The 17,751-nt window shown below is 34.5% G+C and overlaps 1 protein-coding gene across 1 annotated transcript; it reads left to right on the forward strand.

Moving 5' to 3' along the window:
- The first annotated feature begins 352 nt into the window (after positions 1 to 352).
- On the forward strand, positions 353 to 6,484 carry LOC104902478 (indole-3-pyruvate monooxygenase YUCCA2). The gene is made up of 4 exons (XM_010690264.4): positions 353 to 1,412; positions 4,236 to 4,484; positions 4,927 to 5,049; positions 5,939 to 6,484. The coding sequence occupies exons 1-4, from the start codon at positions 732 to 734 to the stop codon at positions 6,131 to 6,133; spliced, it is 1,248 nt and encodes a 415-aa protein (XP_010688566.3). The 5' UTR covers positions 353 to 731; the 3' UTR covers positions 6,134 to 6,484.
- Positions 6,485 to 17,751: the final 11,267 nt, after the last annotated feature.

Raw genomic sequence — 17,751 nt, forward strand, 5'->3', positions numbered from 1 at the left:
AGTTAAATAATAAAAATGTGTGTTTCAAGGCTCGAACCCCTAACCTCTAATTTGATATGCTAAAGCACTAACCAACTACACTACAATACTGAATTTGTCTTTTTTTTGGGGGGGAATCATTTAAAGACAAAATAATATTTCTATTTTTGAAAACTTCAAATATAGGTTGCTAAATAATCCTGGGCGAATTGTCCGAGACAAGAACCAGTATATAGTAGAAACATGTCCCACAAAAATAGAAAATTACTCCTTTTGACCCCTTCACCATCATATAAATTGACACTCCATTCCACCTCCTCCTTAATTTCTTCATAACTCTTGTCAAGTTGTCAAACATCCTCCTCCACTTTTGATCTCCACCCTTCTTCATATAGGAGTATAACATTAAAATTTGAGTTCCCAACCTCCTTTGATTTCTTTTCTTCTCATCAACTAAATTTCAAAATTAGGATAAGTTTAACGGTTTGATAAAAAAAATCCTATTTAGTGGATAAGATGATAACAATCATCAAGTTTTCTACCCTCTTATAGTTAATCCCCTTCCTAAAATCTGTATCTCTTCGAATATTATCCTTTTTCTCAACAAATTTTTTGATTCTCTGAACAAGTAGTGTATATATCCGAAATTTTCTCACACTTTTCCAACTCAACATTATAGCAGCTTAATCAGTATTCAGTAGTAGTACTGTTGAGTAAGAGTAGTATAGTTTTAGTACTCTCAGTGAATTTGGATGGACCCCATTGTAGAAATGGAGGCTAAGCTAGCCCAAGACCCGCACCCGCAGTCGCCCTCGGCGAAGCGGGTTTGGGTCCCAGGCCCGGTGATCGTTGGTGCAGGCCCATCGGGCCTGGCGGTGGCGGCATGCTTAAAAGAAAGGGGGATCCCTAGGTTGATCCTAGAGCGGGCCCAGTGCTCGGGCTCGCTCTGGAAAAACCGAACCTACGACCGGCTTAGGCTCCACCTTCCGAAGCAGTTCTGTGAGTTACCTCACCTCCCATTCCCACAAAACTTCCCTACTTACCCAAGCAAGGAGCAATTCATCAGTTACCTTGACTCATACGCAACCCACTTCAACCTCAAGCCCCTCTTTGGGCGGGCTGTGGTTCGGGCCTGTTACGATACTCGAAACGAGCTGTGGCGGGTGCTGGTGGCGGGGCCGAAAAAAGAGGTGGTTGAGTATAGTTGCCAGTGGTTGGTGGTGGCAACAGGAGAGAATGCAGAGGCCTTTGTACCTGAGATTGAAGGAATTGAGGATTTTGTAGGGCCTATTATTCACTCAAGTGAGTATAAGAGTGGTACTGATTTTAGTAACAATAAGGTTTTGGTGGTTGGTTGTGGAAATTCAGGTATGGAGGTTTGCTTGGATCTTTGCAATCATAATGCTTATCCTTCTTTGGTTGTTAGGGATTCTGTAAGCATCTATCTCTCTTTCTCTCTTAAATTTATTCTCTTTTGCGCTAATTTCGATGAAGATTTAACTACCATCACGAAATTCAATATTTTGATGCTTTATGATTTCTTTTCTAGGGTGTTTAATTGATATAAACGATTGATTTTGGTGATATTGGAGCTGAATTGATTGCTTAATTTAGGGTTATGAATCAATCAATTACATGGTTTAACAAGAATGATATGAAGTTTTGATTGAATGCAAAGTGTTATTTTGAAATTTGGATCAATTTGGTTGAGGGTTGTATCTATAGGATTATTCTTTCTTTTTGCATAAATTAGAAATTATGATCTAGAGTTATTCATTTTGAATTCTTTTAGCGAAAGAAAAGTCATACTTGAATATGTTGTACTTGTCAGATTCGTCTACTTTTTATGTTGTTGTTAATAACTCCCTTATATATTTTTTTCGATTAAAGGGAGCAGTAGATTAAAATACTAGAATGTTCTTACAAATTGCTGAAGTTAGCTAAGGAGTCATCAGCACCAATATTACTGCATTTACGAGATGTCAAAAAAAAAAAAATATTACTGCATTTACGCAAAAATTTCAAAGGATAACTCCCTTCTATGATATCTGACTTTTATTTGCCTTCTTTTTCCCTAGGTTGTCGGCTACTCCCTCCGCGATTTATTTCTCACTTTACTTTAATTTCTTCCATTTTTGGTAGCCTTTTCCTCTTTTACGCTTTCTTATTAACAAACATATTAAACTTAGTCCATTAATATACTAATGTTTGTATATAACTTTCTTTCTCCTATATAAATAAGTTAAAAGGAAACCAACTTTTTACAAGCTAATTCAGTTCACGTAGTTTGTTTTGTTACCATAATAGAAAAGATTATAAGGGATATAGGTTGTGTATCTGAGAGACTATTCTTATGCCACACAAATATAGCGAGGCTTAATTTGATATAAGTATGACAAGGTAGGTAAATAATGTGAGGCTCATAGTAAACATTTTCAATAAGCATCCAAATTGGTTTAGTGTATAAGTTCAAGAAAATGTTATTAGATTTTAAACTTTGATTAGGAAAAATGATAAATGTTATAAGAATTAGTATTTGTTTCCCCCTTTTCTCCATTTGGAAGTTATGTTATCAAATGCCAATCTTTATCATTTTGATATTTACTTAGTGGGGAAAGTGTGACCATTTCTTTCTTTTTACGGATCTGTTCTGTTCAACTTATTTTCTCTTATTTTATCTTATTTTATAAAATCTTATCTTATCTGATCTTATCTTATTTATTTTATTTGTCTGACATGAGTGAAGATAAGTTAACAGAACATCTTATTTCATCTTATCTGATCTTATCTAGATTTTATAAGATCTTATATAAGTTAAAATAAGTTTAACATAACGGACCCTACGTTTAAGATTCTCTATTCTGATCAATACTTTAATATGTCAATATTTAGATCCTAGATAGGAATATAAACAAAAACGTTACTTAGTTTAGGAATAGCATTAAGTCCAAATATACCAATTGCATGAAAGTTCAATGATGAGTTTCCATTTGTTAGTGGAATCAATTTCCATTAAGCTCATCTTAATCTGCTCAACTCATCAATAATAATAAAAATCCATCTTTCTTCTTTTGATTAGTTTTTTTCTCTTTTTTAATTGGATGACGCTCGTGTACACCATAATTTGTCCTTTGAAAAAGACGACCTAATTAACAACTTGAATTTCGATACTTTTTTTTGCTATAATCAATCATAGGCTTTAATGGTGGCACTTTTTCAATCTTTTCTTTAGATACTTATTTATGCCTATATAGCTAACTTTCTTGGAGTTCGTTTGCATGCTCATACTTGTACTTGCTCGAATCTGCCTTACACTTTTGTACTGGCAAAAGTTTGGTCTTGTACGACGAAGTTTGTCGTAGTTACCAATGAGATCTTAACCTAGTGGTAAAAATCAAAGGCTTATGTGTAATAGGTCATAGGTTCGATTTTTCACTCTTTTATTTGTAATTTGTATTGCCTTAATGACTCATCTGAATTTAAAAAAACCACAAAATTTGTTGTAATTTGCAAAATCAAACCCCTTGTTTAAATAAAAAAATATTATCAAACCCCTCTGAATGTTTAATTTATACTCGATGTATCGATTTTAGATTGAAAATTTTCAAAAGAATTATTTGTTGCATATATCATGTGATTGAGTGAGATATAATTAATACTCTCTCTTTAGAAGTAGTATTATTTACTTTTGATTCTTTTATGCCTGCTAATTTAGGTAAACATGTAATTCTAATTTCTAAACTATACACTAATTAAGGGACAAAAGTTTCAAATGTTTCATTATAGTACATATATTTATAAATTAGATAAGTATCCAGCTAGACGATATGGAGTACTAAATTTCTTTTTTAACAAGCTATTTGGATATTAATACATAGGTTATGTTCTCTTTACTAGAAGTGATATGATAATGTGTAGAATATGATCTTGCCTAATATGATACGGCCTATTAATTATTATTTTTTGATGTGGTGTGGTATGGTATAAAGTATGGTATAAATTGACAATTATTTTATCAAAAAAAAAACCTTTTGTTAACAATAAATTAAACATCCAGTCTAGCTAGTCCAATCATTCTAATATGGTGAAATTTGATATCGTTTGGTCTAAATTTATCTCAACAAAAAAAGCTATAAGTTTTTAAAAATAGTTAAAGTGAACACGTAACTTTAACCATCAATATTATTCTTCACTACGTATATCTTTATCTACTTTCTCCAATCTAATTCCATCATTTTAAATTTCTCTTTCTTTAGGTACATATACTCCCACAACAAATGCTAGGAACTTCAACTTTTGGATTGTCAATGTGCTTGCTAAAGTGGTTTCCACTTAAGCTAGTGGATCAATTTTTGCTCTTAATCTCTCGTCTAATGCTTGGTGATACGGCCCAATTAGGAATAACTAGGCCCACAATTGGCCCCCTTGAATACAAGAGCATCGCAGGAAAGACTCCAGTGTTGGATATCGGGACACTTGCTAAAGTCAAAGCTGGGAATATCAAGGTTTTCATCTATACTTTCATTCTCAAATTATATGAAGTTAAGTTTGTCAAAGAGTTTTTTTTATTAAAAAAAGTACTCAAATTGGTAGACGGCTTACCTTTATTGTGGCGAATGTGTAAGGAGAAAGATCCTGTCTAAACTTCAACTTTCATAGTTTTTTTATTTAGTATTTGTCCGACGTGTTTGCGAGTATGGGGGAAGATAACAGGATCCATATCCCTAAAGCATTTTGAGATTCGAATCTAAGACCTCTAAAATTTAAGGTTCAATATGGATATTGACGATGAAGAGAGTAATGAATGACATGGGTTTATGGAAAACGATTATTCATGGTCTACGTGCACATAAGCTAACAATCACAACATTCTTGGTATATATTAATTCCTATTTTATTATTCATGGTCCAAACTAGTACTAACTCTATTAAATCTCTTATGCATAGGTTTTTCCGGGAATTAAAAGATTAACACGTCAAGGAGCAGAGTTTGTTGATGCAAGAATGGAGAATTTTGATGCTATTATTCTTGCCACAGGTTACAAAAGCAACGTACCATCTTGGTTAAAGGTATATGATCATGTGCATGCCTTCCCATTATTCTTGCTTCAATTTTTTAAGGGTTATTCACCAATGTTTGTCAATATATATGTTATCTTGTTAGGATAATTGTCACATTATTTCAACATCAAACAAAATTCATAGCGATCATTAAATTATTAGTACCAACAATGCTATGTTGATACTCTTGCATCACTTTAACATATTTGGGAAATCCCATCTTGTTGTATTTAATGTTTTTCCATTTTTTATTAGTCGTAATGTTTGCTTTTTCATACTTTTAAAAGTATTCTTAAATTGTTTGAGCAAATTCATTACAAAATGGAATTTTTCTAATTGTTTGAGCAACTTCAGGGGTTTTATGTCAAACTCTATGCTCAAAATATCCTTAATAATAACAGTGTTAATCGATGTTAATAGTGTCAAATTTCAGGGTTAGATGAGAAATTTTCCCTTTATATATTTCATTATGTATTAGTAAAAATATAAAAGATTGATATTTTGGTTATAAACATTAAGTTTAATAATCTAACAAAGCCACATGATAATTGAAAACAAAAAGGTTAAAAATGTAAAGTTTGACTTCCAGTTGCAAGTCATGCAACTAATAGGAAAAAGCATATGAAAAGTGTGATGACTTTTTATTTTGGATGGAAAACATACATAATGATAATTCTAGCTAGGATGCCCTATATATATGCTCTCAAAAGACGACCCACCACCAACGTCTCAAATTTATCTGACTATTTAAATTTATATTCACGCCTAAAAACGATTTTTTCTCTCCTCCTAATTCATAAAATAGTCGATACATTAGCTGTTGATGTTTTTTGTGTACTTAATTCCTTTTTGCCAAACATAAATATGTTTCCTTAATTACTACTCTTCTGCACTCTAGGAAACCACTATGTTCTCTATGAAAGATGGATTTCCGGAGGGATGGAAAGGCGAGAACGGGCTATATGCCGTAGGTTTTACCAAACGCGGCTTGCTTGGTGCTTCGCATGATGCTTTAAAAGTAGCTGAGGACATCGATCGAGATTGGAAAAGTAAGACAAAGCAAATTATAATGCAACAACGATCATTTTTTTGACTCAAAGAGCTCATATTACAAGTGCCACACTGCCACATGTTTTTTGGATGTTACAACTTTTGGTTTTTTTTTTGGGTTTAAGTATATAATGAGTCCATGTATATATTTGTGTAAATACTCCTAGAGGTGCCCTTGGGAGGCAAAATAGAAAGAGTTAGGATAGTTTATATTTAAGTAGATTCATCCTAGGTTCAATTTAGCACATATGCTTCAAGGCAATATTGTAATGGTGGTCACTTGCAATATATATGTATGTGTTCCCATCGATTTTGGAATAAATAACTTTAATTAACTTTTTTTTTTTGTGTATAGACGATCATCTTTATTGTATTTTCATCATGTTACAATATTTTTGGCCTTTGATGTCTAATTTGTGATATATATTGATTTCAGTATTTTAATGAAATGGACATAGGTTTTATTTAGTTTAGAAATCTCGGGATTAGGTCCTTACATTGAGCCATTCATATTTCAATAAATAACATATATATCAAAAAAGTCAAATATTCTATTATATATTTTATTAAGGGTCGATTACCATGGTGGGTTCTAGTGATAAAATCAACCAATCGAAAAGAGTCGCATACAAGTGATACAAATGTTGTGAGACAATGATTTGGATTCTAATTATATTTTATTAAAATTCCATGGTCTTGTATCAAGTATCAACATGTTGCTAGAAAAATCTAAAGAAAATAAGCAACCCAACCTACATTTTCATTATTATAGAAAGGCCTAAAGTTTAGGCAAATATGCAAACGTAAAAGAGAAAAAATGAAGTAAAAAAATACTTTTTCCATTATTTTTTAATTGCAACAGTTGGACCTTTTACACTTCTAACATACTTTACTTTGATCATCATTTGTGATTTATGCATAAGAAAAAAATATGATCATGTTGAATTTTGTTAGATTTATCTCGTTATATAGTTTCATAACATCCCCAGTTTAAACTAAGTGGTAGATTTATAATAATAAGTTTTTAAAATATTAGGAGAAATTATGACCTAAATCACCGTTATGAAAATTTTGGTTTAATGGAGTCGATTAGGATTTAGGAAGAAGAATAAAAGCAAAAGTTGGCGGTGTAGTTAAAGAGGCAGGCCCACAACGATTTGATAGGGTGGGAATTTATTTAGCAAGGACCAATAATTAGTTGGGCCCATTAAAGTTGGACCTATGACTATGATGCTCTGGATTTGTATTCATTTTTTAATTTCTCTTTTCCTGGGTATAAGAAGAAAAACCTTTTGAAGGTACATTTTGATGGTAAATAACGTCATTTTCATTATTATAAAAAGGCCTAAAGTTGACCTGGGAATGGGTCGGGCCTGTTCACGGGCTCGTCCCGCAGGGCTTGGGAAAATGACACGTCACGTCGGGCCCAAGCCCGTGAGTGGCGGGCCGGGCCTGAAATATCCAGATTTTGTCCACGGCCTGGCCCGTGTTTTATGTTGTTGTTTTGTATTTTTGACAGTTTTAGGCTAAAAAACAAAGGAGCGTTCGGCCCACGAGTCATATAGACGGCTCGTGCTGGTGTGAAATAAATTTTTTTGATCGTGAAAAGCCCACGTAGCGGACAACAGGCAGGGCCGGGCCGGGCCTCGAGCGGCCTCATGTCGGACCGGGCCCAAATCATGTCGGACCGTCTCGTGTGCTGGACCGTCCCATGCCCACCTCTAGCCTAAAGGTTTATGCACCTTAGAGACATAAGACACCTTACAAACTAATAAAATGAGTATTATTGTCTAATGCATCTGTAAATTGTATATGAGGTTTTTACTCCAGGTTGCTAGTACTGAACCCTTAGGCGAAACCAAATGCGATGTCTGTGGGATCTATATAAACTATGTTCTATCAAAGGTATATACTGGAAATATAGTCAAGTGCATATAGACAATCTTAGGATAAAAAACAGTTGACGAATCAAAGTAAACTATTCTATGACATGTTCCTTTCAATAAAGCGCTACCAAGTACGAAATGCTAAATTTGGAGAGAATCTAGAAAGAAGAAAGCTAAATCTTACTATAAAAGTGAGATTCCTAGAATCTTTGGATCATGGTGGGTAGTTGGCCTTAGGAAATGATGAATTTCTTTGTTGAACTTTTTACTTCGGTTAATATGACTATATGAGGATCAATTTAAAATTTTGAATATGCTTGAATGCACGTAGGATTCGGCATAAAACAATTGAATTGAACTGAACTAAGCTGATTGGAATTGAAATGAATTGAACTGCCCCAGGCTCGTAGTTCACTTTTCTTTATGTACATAAAGCATTTCACTAATTAACGATGGAACAAACTAATTCCAATTCATATCCAAATAATAAATGAATAATTCTCATTGTGATGAAAAATTATTCAGCGTGCTTCACATTTAATTCTAACAAGCAAGTGAGCGACATATGCGAAGTTGCGAAGCTACAACTGTTGACATTATCTTTCTCTTTGCTGTATATTCTTTTATTTATGCTAGAGTAGTACATTATATCTGGTTAGGTTTTAGTATGATATGATACATGATTTTTCAATCCAAATACCTAATCTAATTATAATTTGTGCTTATTATTATCAGTTAACGCCATGCTAAGCGTAATTTGACGCTAATTTGAACCTAATATCTTTCTTATTAACGAGAGTTGAAATTAGATAGTTGAGAATAATCCAATTTGGACATGACTTTTCCTATGAGATAGGAAAAGGGCATTTGATTAATAAAAAATCTCGCATGTCGTGTCTATGTCATAAGTATGATTGTATAGAAAATCATTAATACTCGAAAGCGGTAATTAATATTCTAAAGGGTACATTTTTCCTTTTGAGCATTAGTATTGATTATTTGGGATAGGGATTTAACTTTGTATTAAATACATGCTAGTGGGGACACATAGATCTATCATCGATATAATTTGATTTCTTATTATTATATTAGTAGTCTTAGTTATAATCCATCATATCTTTATCTTCTTGTATAACATATTGTCATTGTTTGAAAGCTAATCCTTGAATAATAATATTAGAAGGGTTCGTGTTAGGTGAAAGTGTGAGTAGTATTTGTCCCACATTGAAAAAGTAAGCAAAGAGCTTTCAGTTTATAATCCAAGTGAGCTACTCCTCCTATTGCCAATTGGTTTTAGGATGGAACCTCGCTGTGGGCTCTGGTTTGTGGGCTTCCGGGTTTCTCTCCCTTGTGTTCTCCCCAACCCGTTATAACAAGTGGTATCAGCACCAGGTTCGATCTTGTCGCACCATCTGATAGGGACACGGTCTGTGTTGGGTCTTATGGCATTAAGGCCAGTCTGTGAGTGTCGCCTTGCCTTAGAGCTGAGCTCTGTAGGTTCTGGGTGCGAAACTGTTCAAGGGGGAGTGTATAGGCTCACACTTGAGGGGGAGATTGTTAGGTGCAAGTGTGAGTAGTATTTGTCCCACATTGAAAAAGTAAGCAAAGAGCTTTCAGTTTATAATCCAAGTGAGCTACTCCTCCTATTGCCAATTGGTTTTAGGATGGAACCTCGCTGTGGGCTCTGGTTTGTGGGCTTCCGGGTTTCTCTCCCTTGTGTTCTCCCCAACCCGTTATAACAGTTCGTTATGTTATTTATTTGATTAAGTATGCTACCAGATGTCTTTATTAGCTAGAAGTTGGTTAAAAGACAAAGTCTTTAGTAAAACAGACATAAGAGATGATGAGTGATATAATTAATCTCTGAGAGTCAATTATTAGTAGTAATGTATGGTATATCTAGGAACATTTTGATGATTTGCTTCCTCAAAATTGCTAACACTATATACTATTTAGGTCCACTTTGTTCGGGTCTTATACTTTGGATTCTCAATAGGGCCAACACTATATGCCTAGCTATAATATCATAGTACGATACCATGTGTGTCTTGCACCCAATGAGGTAATTAAAGTTAACTATGAAAAAGAAAAAACGTATGCTATGAGTTAACTTCCTATTTCGGGAAGAATATTCCCCATTCACAATGTATCAACAAGGAAATAAGAATTATATTTCGATTATTCTCAAATTAGTAAGAGTTTGATGCGACCATGCAATATTTTTAATCGAACATGCATGGGAGAGTGGAGACACCAAGTGGCAGTGGCATTTTGCAAGGAGAAACTCTTGGCATCTTATCTTGATCTCTTATAGGTACTAAAATAAGAGTTGCTGTATCAAACTATCAAAGTAGGTATTAGTAATACCAAATTCAAAATTGATACCAAATTTAGTATAATTAGTGTCAAAATAAATATAATTGGTGCCACAGTAAGTATAATTGGTACTAAAGCTCAAAGTTGATATTAAAGATCAATTACGCTAGGTACCAAAATAAGAGTTATTTTGGTATCAGTACTAGGGGCGTTTGTGGGTGGGTAACCGTCCTGAAATAATATTTCAGTTCGGTAACCGAAAATTTCAGTTTGCTCTTTTTGTGAACCCTAACAGTAACCATTTAGACCGGTTACCGCTTAAGCGGTTAACCGTTATTTCGGTACGTTTTTTCGGTTATTTATTAACCGTTATTTAAGTTATACTATTATGTTTTACTTAATGTACATATATATTTTCAATTTAGTCATATATTTTAATATTATATATACTTTAATATAAAATGTATTATAAAGTGGATAATAAATCCATTGGAAAATATAACTAACACTAAGAATTCACTTCATTTCCTAATTATAGTGTTTACTATATTAGTTCTAGAGTTTCCAAATAATTACATATTTCCTCTAATTGTTGTAACTTAGCAACAAATATTAGAATTAATGTAATTGTTTGAAAAATGTTTCACAACAATTAAATAGAGAAAAAAATATTTCGGTGTTTCAGTTAACCGTTCACTCAAAAATCATAACCGTAACCATATTGTTTAACTGTTAATTTTATCGGTTCGGTAATCGTACCTTTAATATAGGTGTATTCTTTCTAAGAGCTAATACGTGTGTATGGTACTCTTGCGACACTTGGAACACTTGGTACAAATGTAAGTTTATGTTAAATGGGAAATTTATAGTACAAGCAAGCTTGGAGGCCAAGCATATTAGCACAAGTCTTGGAGCCCAAGGACATCATAGTCCTGTTTGACAAATGGAGTTTAGAGTTTGCTATTAGAGTTTTAACTTTTGTTCACCAAATTTGACTGCTGATTTGACAACTTTTTTTTTTAAATGTGTTTGGTAACAATCAATCACAACGATGATGATTATGTACCCTAAAAACGCTATGTTTTCACCAACCAATATTTTTTTTCTATCTTTAAAATCTTAGTTGGCTAAAAAAAAGTAGCGATTGAATATAACCAGAATTTATGTACCACTAACGCATGTTTTTATATTAGTTTCGATTCTAGAAAAAACTAGCGGATACTACTAATTATTACCGATAAGGGCATAATTCATAATCGTGCAACATACGATCTCTACCAAAATTAAATGATGTACAAATAAAATTTATTCTCAATACAACATCATAAAATTTTAAATCATTTACTTAACTACTGATTTCATTTATACAATCATTCCCTTAAATCGTAGAATCTACCAAAATTGTCTATATTGATAACTGGTGCCAAAATTCTCACTGCAAGTAGTGCTGGCCTGTTAAGCGTGAGCGTGATTGCCAAAAAAGGGAGCGAAAGAGGAAGCAGGTCTGCCAAAGGAAGCGGAAGAGGAAGCGGGCGTATGGGTGAATGACAACCGTGGTGCGAATTATGATTTTATTTGAGCGTTTAAGGGAAGTAGTATGCAGAGTAAAAACCTTTTCAACAAACTATGTTTTAAATAAAATGACGGTTCACGTGATCTACAATGACATTCACCCCATGAGCCACTAAACATACCTGTTATAAGCCAATTTTAAAACAATTGATAGGCGTGTCGCGCACCTAACAAAAATAAATAACCTAACTAATCCTCCTAACTATGTAGTAGGGTAAGTCAGAGTCGATCCCACAGAGAGAAAGTTGTTCTATGATTAGCTCTTAAATAATGGTAAGACTAAAGGAGATTAATATCAAGATGTCGAAAACTATACTAATCAATATAAAAATAAAAGACTCTACAGTTAAGTATCCCCACTAGCACGAAATAATACAAAATAATTTCTACCCCAAACTAATAAATTAAATGTTCACAAGGAAAAGTACACCCTATAAAGTACCATAAACCTCTCCCGAGTATCTATGGCTTCTCTAATATGCATTCAAGCCTACTCCCGTGGAATCATGCAAATTAAAGACATTAAACACGCACTTTAACTTCCTAACAATCCATTCTACCTACTCCCGTGGAGAACTTCATGTCCTTAATTGAAATACTCAAATCCGTCAAAATCCAACTCCCGTTGTGATCAAGACAATGGAATCATAACAATACTAGTTATCCCTAATCTAGTATTGGAATATGCACAATCAATTAAGCAAGAACAATTAACAATTAATATGAGAATTTAAAGAAACAATCATGAATTAAATCATACTAGGGTTCAACTTAACCATAGATAAAAGAAACTACTCTATCATGAAATAAATAATGAAATCTAAAACTATAAAAGAAGACATAAATAAAGAAATCAAGGAAAGAAACTAATAGAATCATGAATTAATGAAAAAATAATAAAAACTAGGGTTTACACTAAAAACTAGAGAGAAAGAGAAGAAGAGAGAAAACTGAAACCTAAAACCTAAAATAACGTGAGAGGGAGGAGGAGAGAGAAAGAATGAAAACCTATCTAAATAAATATTCAATAACCTAATATGACTTGGAAAGTAATTTACAAGATAAGGAAAGTCTTAAATAAATCATTAATAGCGGATTAGTGATCCGCGCGTCCAGTGGCAGATTCCAGCAGAAACAGTGCAATCTTCCGAAAGGCATAACTCCTTGACTAGAAGTCTCCTCGGGGCGTGCCACCTATCGTTGGAAAGATCTTTCAAGTCTAGTTTCCAAATCTGGTGGAATTACTCGATTCTAAGAATCACATCAAAAGTTATGATCAGAAGAGTAGACTGACTCTTTTTCACATTTCTTCTAATGATTTTCCGCTTCGTTTTGCTCAAATCGTACTATGATATCAACGATCCTTATGCATTGTAGCTTCCTTCCAAGTGCTCCTAATCCTAAGCTTCTAATCATACTCCAAATAGTTTCAATGCCTGAAATTCATCAAAAACAAGAAAACATACCGAATAGGAGTAGAAAATCATAACTTAAGAATATAATGCAATAATGAACCTAAATATGAAACTAAATGCTCTAAAATGCAACCTAAATGCACTAAAAACTATAATAATAATATGACTTATCAAACTCCCCCAAGCTAAACCATTGCTTGTCCTCAAGCAATAAGACATAGACATCGGAAAAGTTAGACAACCTACAATATAGGACTACAACAGGGCTAAACACTCAATTGAAAACACAAGAGATATAATCACTACATAAGCCAAGCATCGAAACAAGCTCGAACAAAGCCGCATAGCATGTCATGTATCGCAATCGACTCTCCAATCAAACCACAAACCATCTCTCCCAAACTGGATTTAACCAAACCTGTCAAGACCTCACTATAGTTATGTGCACTCAAATCTCTCATGTGTTTAAGGGATGAATAATGACTCTCAACCTAAATCAGTCGACTCAGATGAAGCAAATATTCTTTAACTTTGATTTTTGACTCACTTAATACTCAACAATACAATACATAATGATCAAGAGGACTTTTAAGGGTTGTAATGGGGCTGAGGTTAAAGGTATGGAAATAATTTGGGAATTGTGGTGGAAAAACCAAGAAGGGGGAGCATCATATAACTGAAAACATGACCAAAAAGGTCATAACAACTCCATGCAACAACCAACAATCTCCAAATCTAATCAACAACCTTTTTCACTTAAGAAACTCAATCATAACCCTTTTTTTTCACTTTATTCACAACTTCTTTTTTCACTTCTTCTCATTTCATTTTTCACCTTTTTTTGTTTTTTTTTTTTTTTCAAACTTTCATTTCAATTTTCAAGCTCACTAAACATACTTTTCCATCCTTCTAAACCACAAATAGAGCACTTTAATTCAATACAAACTAAACCAAAACTAATACTCGCTCCCCCAAGCTAGGCTTGGGACAAGAATCAAATGAGGTCAAGGCTTGTAATGTAGGTAATCAATCAACAAAGTCAGAAAAGGCTCAGCGGGGTAAAAGGAAGGATAATATGAAAACAAGAATAACTCTGGAGCTAAGATCATCAAATGAAACGCCTCAATCATATCAAAATATATGCACTATCAAATATCAAGGAGTACCAAGTCAAAGTCAAGATCAATGCAACAACGAGGAACTAATCACACATGAAAGAACAGAACTGACACAGATACGTCAGTTTATAGGCACAAAAGCTCACTTAGGTTAAGGTGTCTGCATAGTAATGTTAAATCGAGCCAGAGAGAGATCAATCAATCTTACCACAAACAATCAGTTGCGAAACAATCGTGCTATGAAGTATCATGAACAAGATGAGTGACACTTAACAAATGTAGTAAAATATCAACAAGGTTCTCAAAAAGTCTTTAGCAGTAGTCCCATAGATGCAACTAAAATGAGATGAAATCTAATATGAGATGAAATATGCTAATGCAACTAAGAAAGCAGTACAATTTTTTTGGTTACACGTAAACTCCCACTCCTAATAAGCAGTACAAACCGTGCAACATCCTACGAAAGCAATAAAATCTACACTAAAAAGCAAATAAAGATAGAATATTCCTCCCCCAAGCTAGAATTTGCAGTGTCCTCACTGCATAAACCAGTTCAGAAAAGGAACGTAAATCAACTCCTGGAGCACCAAGTCACCAAAGTCGCCCACCAAAAGCCACAACACACCACAAAAACCACACACAAATCCCCAACAATCCAAGGAACTAATAATTCAATCAATGTACAAGATTCTCAACAAGATGGCATTAAAACAAAAATTCAAGCAAAAATTTGAGATGAACATTAACAACAATTATAAGTGAGAAAAATTGCTTACTACCCAATAAATTGGGGAGAAGAGTCAAATATGCTCAAATTCACGTTCCAATGCCCGTCCCGTGAAAGACCAACTTGAATTAACTGGTGTCGAATTGAAGAAACCCTTGAATAACATTGATGAATTAAGAAACAGAAAAGGAAAATTAGATAGTCATGTAGAAAAAGGAAAGCTAAAATAAGAAAATAGAAGAAGAGAAGAAAAGAACAGAAAAGGACGAGAAGAGAGAATAATGAGTAGGGAACGAAAATTGGGGGTGTTGCGGCGGTGGGAAGCAGAAGGGCGGTAGGACTGTCGGCGATGCTGCGCGGAGATAGGGTGCGGCTGTGCGGGCAGGAGAGGCGAGGGAGGTGGTAGGCTCGATGGTGGTCTGGGATGGTGGAGAAGATGCAGGGGTGGGGCGATGAAGACAGGGGAAAGGAGGGTCTGGTATGCGAAAGGAGGGAGGCTCGGTGGTGGTGGCGATACGCTGACCGGAGAGAGCGGGTAGCGGCAATGGTGAACAGGTGTGGGTCGGTTATTGGTGGTCGTGCAGGGGGTTCAAAGAACGGGGGAAACGCCGACAAGCGGACAGTGGCTGCGATAATGTGCCGGCGATAATGCCGATGGTAGTGCGCCGGTTTGTGGCGGTCGTCTGAGATGGTGTACAGATGAGAGGGGTTGTGGGAGGTGGTGGTGTGCAGGAGAGGCGAGGATGATGGTTGGGTTTGCGGCCGTGTAGGCGGTCGAAGGAGGCGAGGTGATGGAAGGTTAAGGTGGCGCTAGGGGTGGTGCTAGTGTGCGGAGTTCTTGGTGGACGGGTGCCAACGAGCTGGGCAGATTTTTATTTTTTTGAATTTTTTTTTTTTTTTTTTTTTCAACCGTCAAGACTTCGTCAATGTTTTCCGATTTCTTTTCTTAGTCTCCGTCCACCTACAAAAAAAAAAAAAAAAAAAAAAAACCAAAGTGAGTAAACTCACTCAAAAAGGAAGAAACAAAGACAAAAATCATGATAAAAAGTAAAGAATTAAGAGAGAAAATAAGTTAATGTTCGGGTTGCCTCCCGAGAAGCGCAAATTTAAGGTATTGCATGACCGTTGAAGACTAGTAGATCACTCATAATAGTTTAATGCTCGAAGAAGCTTATCATATGTTCCTGCAAACATCTCAGAGCATATTATATAACAGTGAAAAGGAAAAATGAAAAATATTAGTACTAAAAAATTACTGAAACTACAAAAAGAAGAAAAATTGTTAGTCTTTTTACATGACTCGAAAGAAGGAAAAGAAACTAACTGTACATTATTTACATTATCATGAAAGTCATTCAAAAGGGGAGAAATAAGGAACGATGGAGGATATAATATAGGGGAAGAAGATATAATATCAAATTTCTCATAGAATGGAACATGAGACTCAAAAATAGTAGGTGTTACCGATAAAGACTCATAAATCACCTCACGCTCAACTTGACTTTCCTCCAAAGAGGAAATTTCAGCCATGGCTTCTTCCTCCTGCAAAACATCCATCACATTAGTCGTTCTTTCAATCTTTTCAATCCCAATAGCTCTCATTTATTATCCACCCCTCATTATCATCATAAATAAACGGATCGGGGCTAGAATTCTGAGCAGATTGACATTCAAATTGGGAAGAGGGGTCGAAACCATCTATTAATGTCACATCACAAGAAGAAAAATCATGAGAAGTAGACTGACAATTAGAACAATAAGGGGTGGTGACATGTAAGTTTGGGGTGAAAGAGCAGATGAAGACATCTCCCACTCATAAGTATCTCTAGCCAACCACTCAATTAAATCCCAACAATAATCAGGCGATTGGAATAGAAATCCTCCATCACACATAGATTCTACCACCATCCTAGTTTCTTCATTTAACCCCTCATAAATCACTAGGCACATATCCCATAATTCAATCCATGATTAGGACCTATAAAATCACCAAGTCTGTGATAGTATTTCCAAAACAATTCATTCTCATATTGAGGAAAAGAAAAAATTGCTCTAGAATTACTAGCATATACATGGGATTCACATAACATATGAGGTAATTCAGGAGAACTCATGCAAAAATTGGGAGGATTTTGATATGATGCATCAAAACTGTAAACATGAGAATCCAAGAATTCGACTATGTTCCTAGCAAAAAGAATTATTCCCATCATGAAAATAACATGACTCCATGATACAGAAAAGTTAAAAAAAAAATGTTCTTTTGAGAAAAAAAATATATTTACAATTTAGTCTCACCAACAATAAAAAAACTAAATAGAACAAAACCGTCTCCCCGGCAACGGCGCCAAAATTTGATAGGCGTGTCGCGCACCTAACAAAAATAAATAACCTAACTAATCCTCCTAACTATGTAGTAGGGTAAGTCAGAGTCGATCCCACAGAGAGAAAGTTGTTCTATGATTAGCTCTTAAATAATGGTAAGACTAAAGGAGATTAATATCAATACGTCGAAAACTATACTAATCAATATATAAATAAAAGACTCTACAGTTAAGTATCCCCACTAGCACGAAATAATACAAAATAATTTCTACCCCAAATAATAAATTAAATGTTCACAAGGA

The sequence above is a fragment of the Beta vulgaris genome, chromosome 8 (genome assembly GCF_026745355.1).
Source record: "Beta vulgaris subsp. vulgaris cultivar EL10 chromosome 8, EL10.2, whole genome shotgun sequence".
Lineage (NCBI taxonomy): Eukaryota > Viridiplantae > Streptophyta > Magnoliopsida > Caryophyllales > Amaranthaceae > Beta > Beta vulgaris.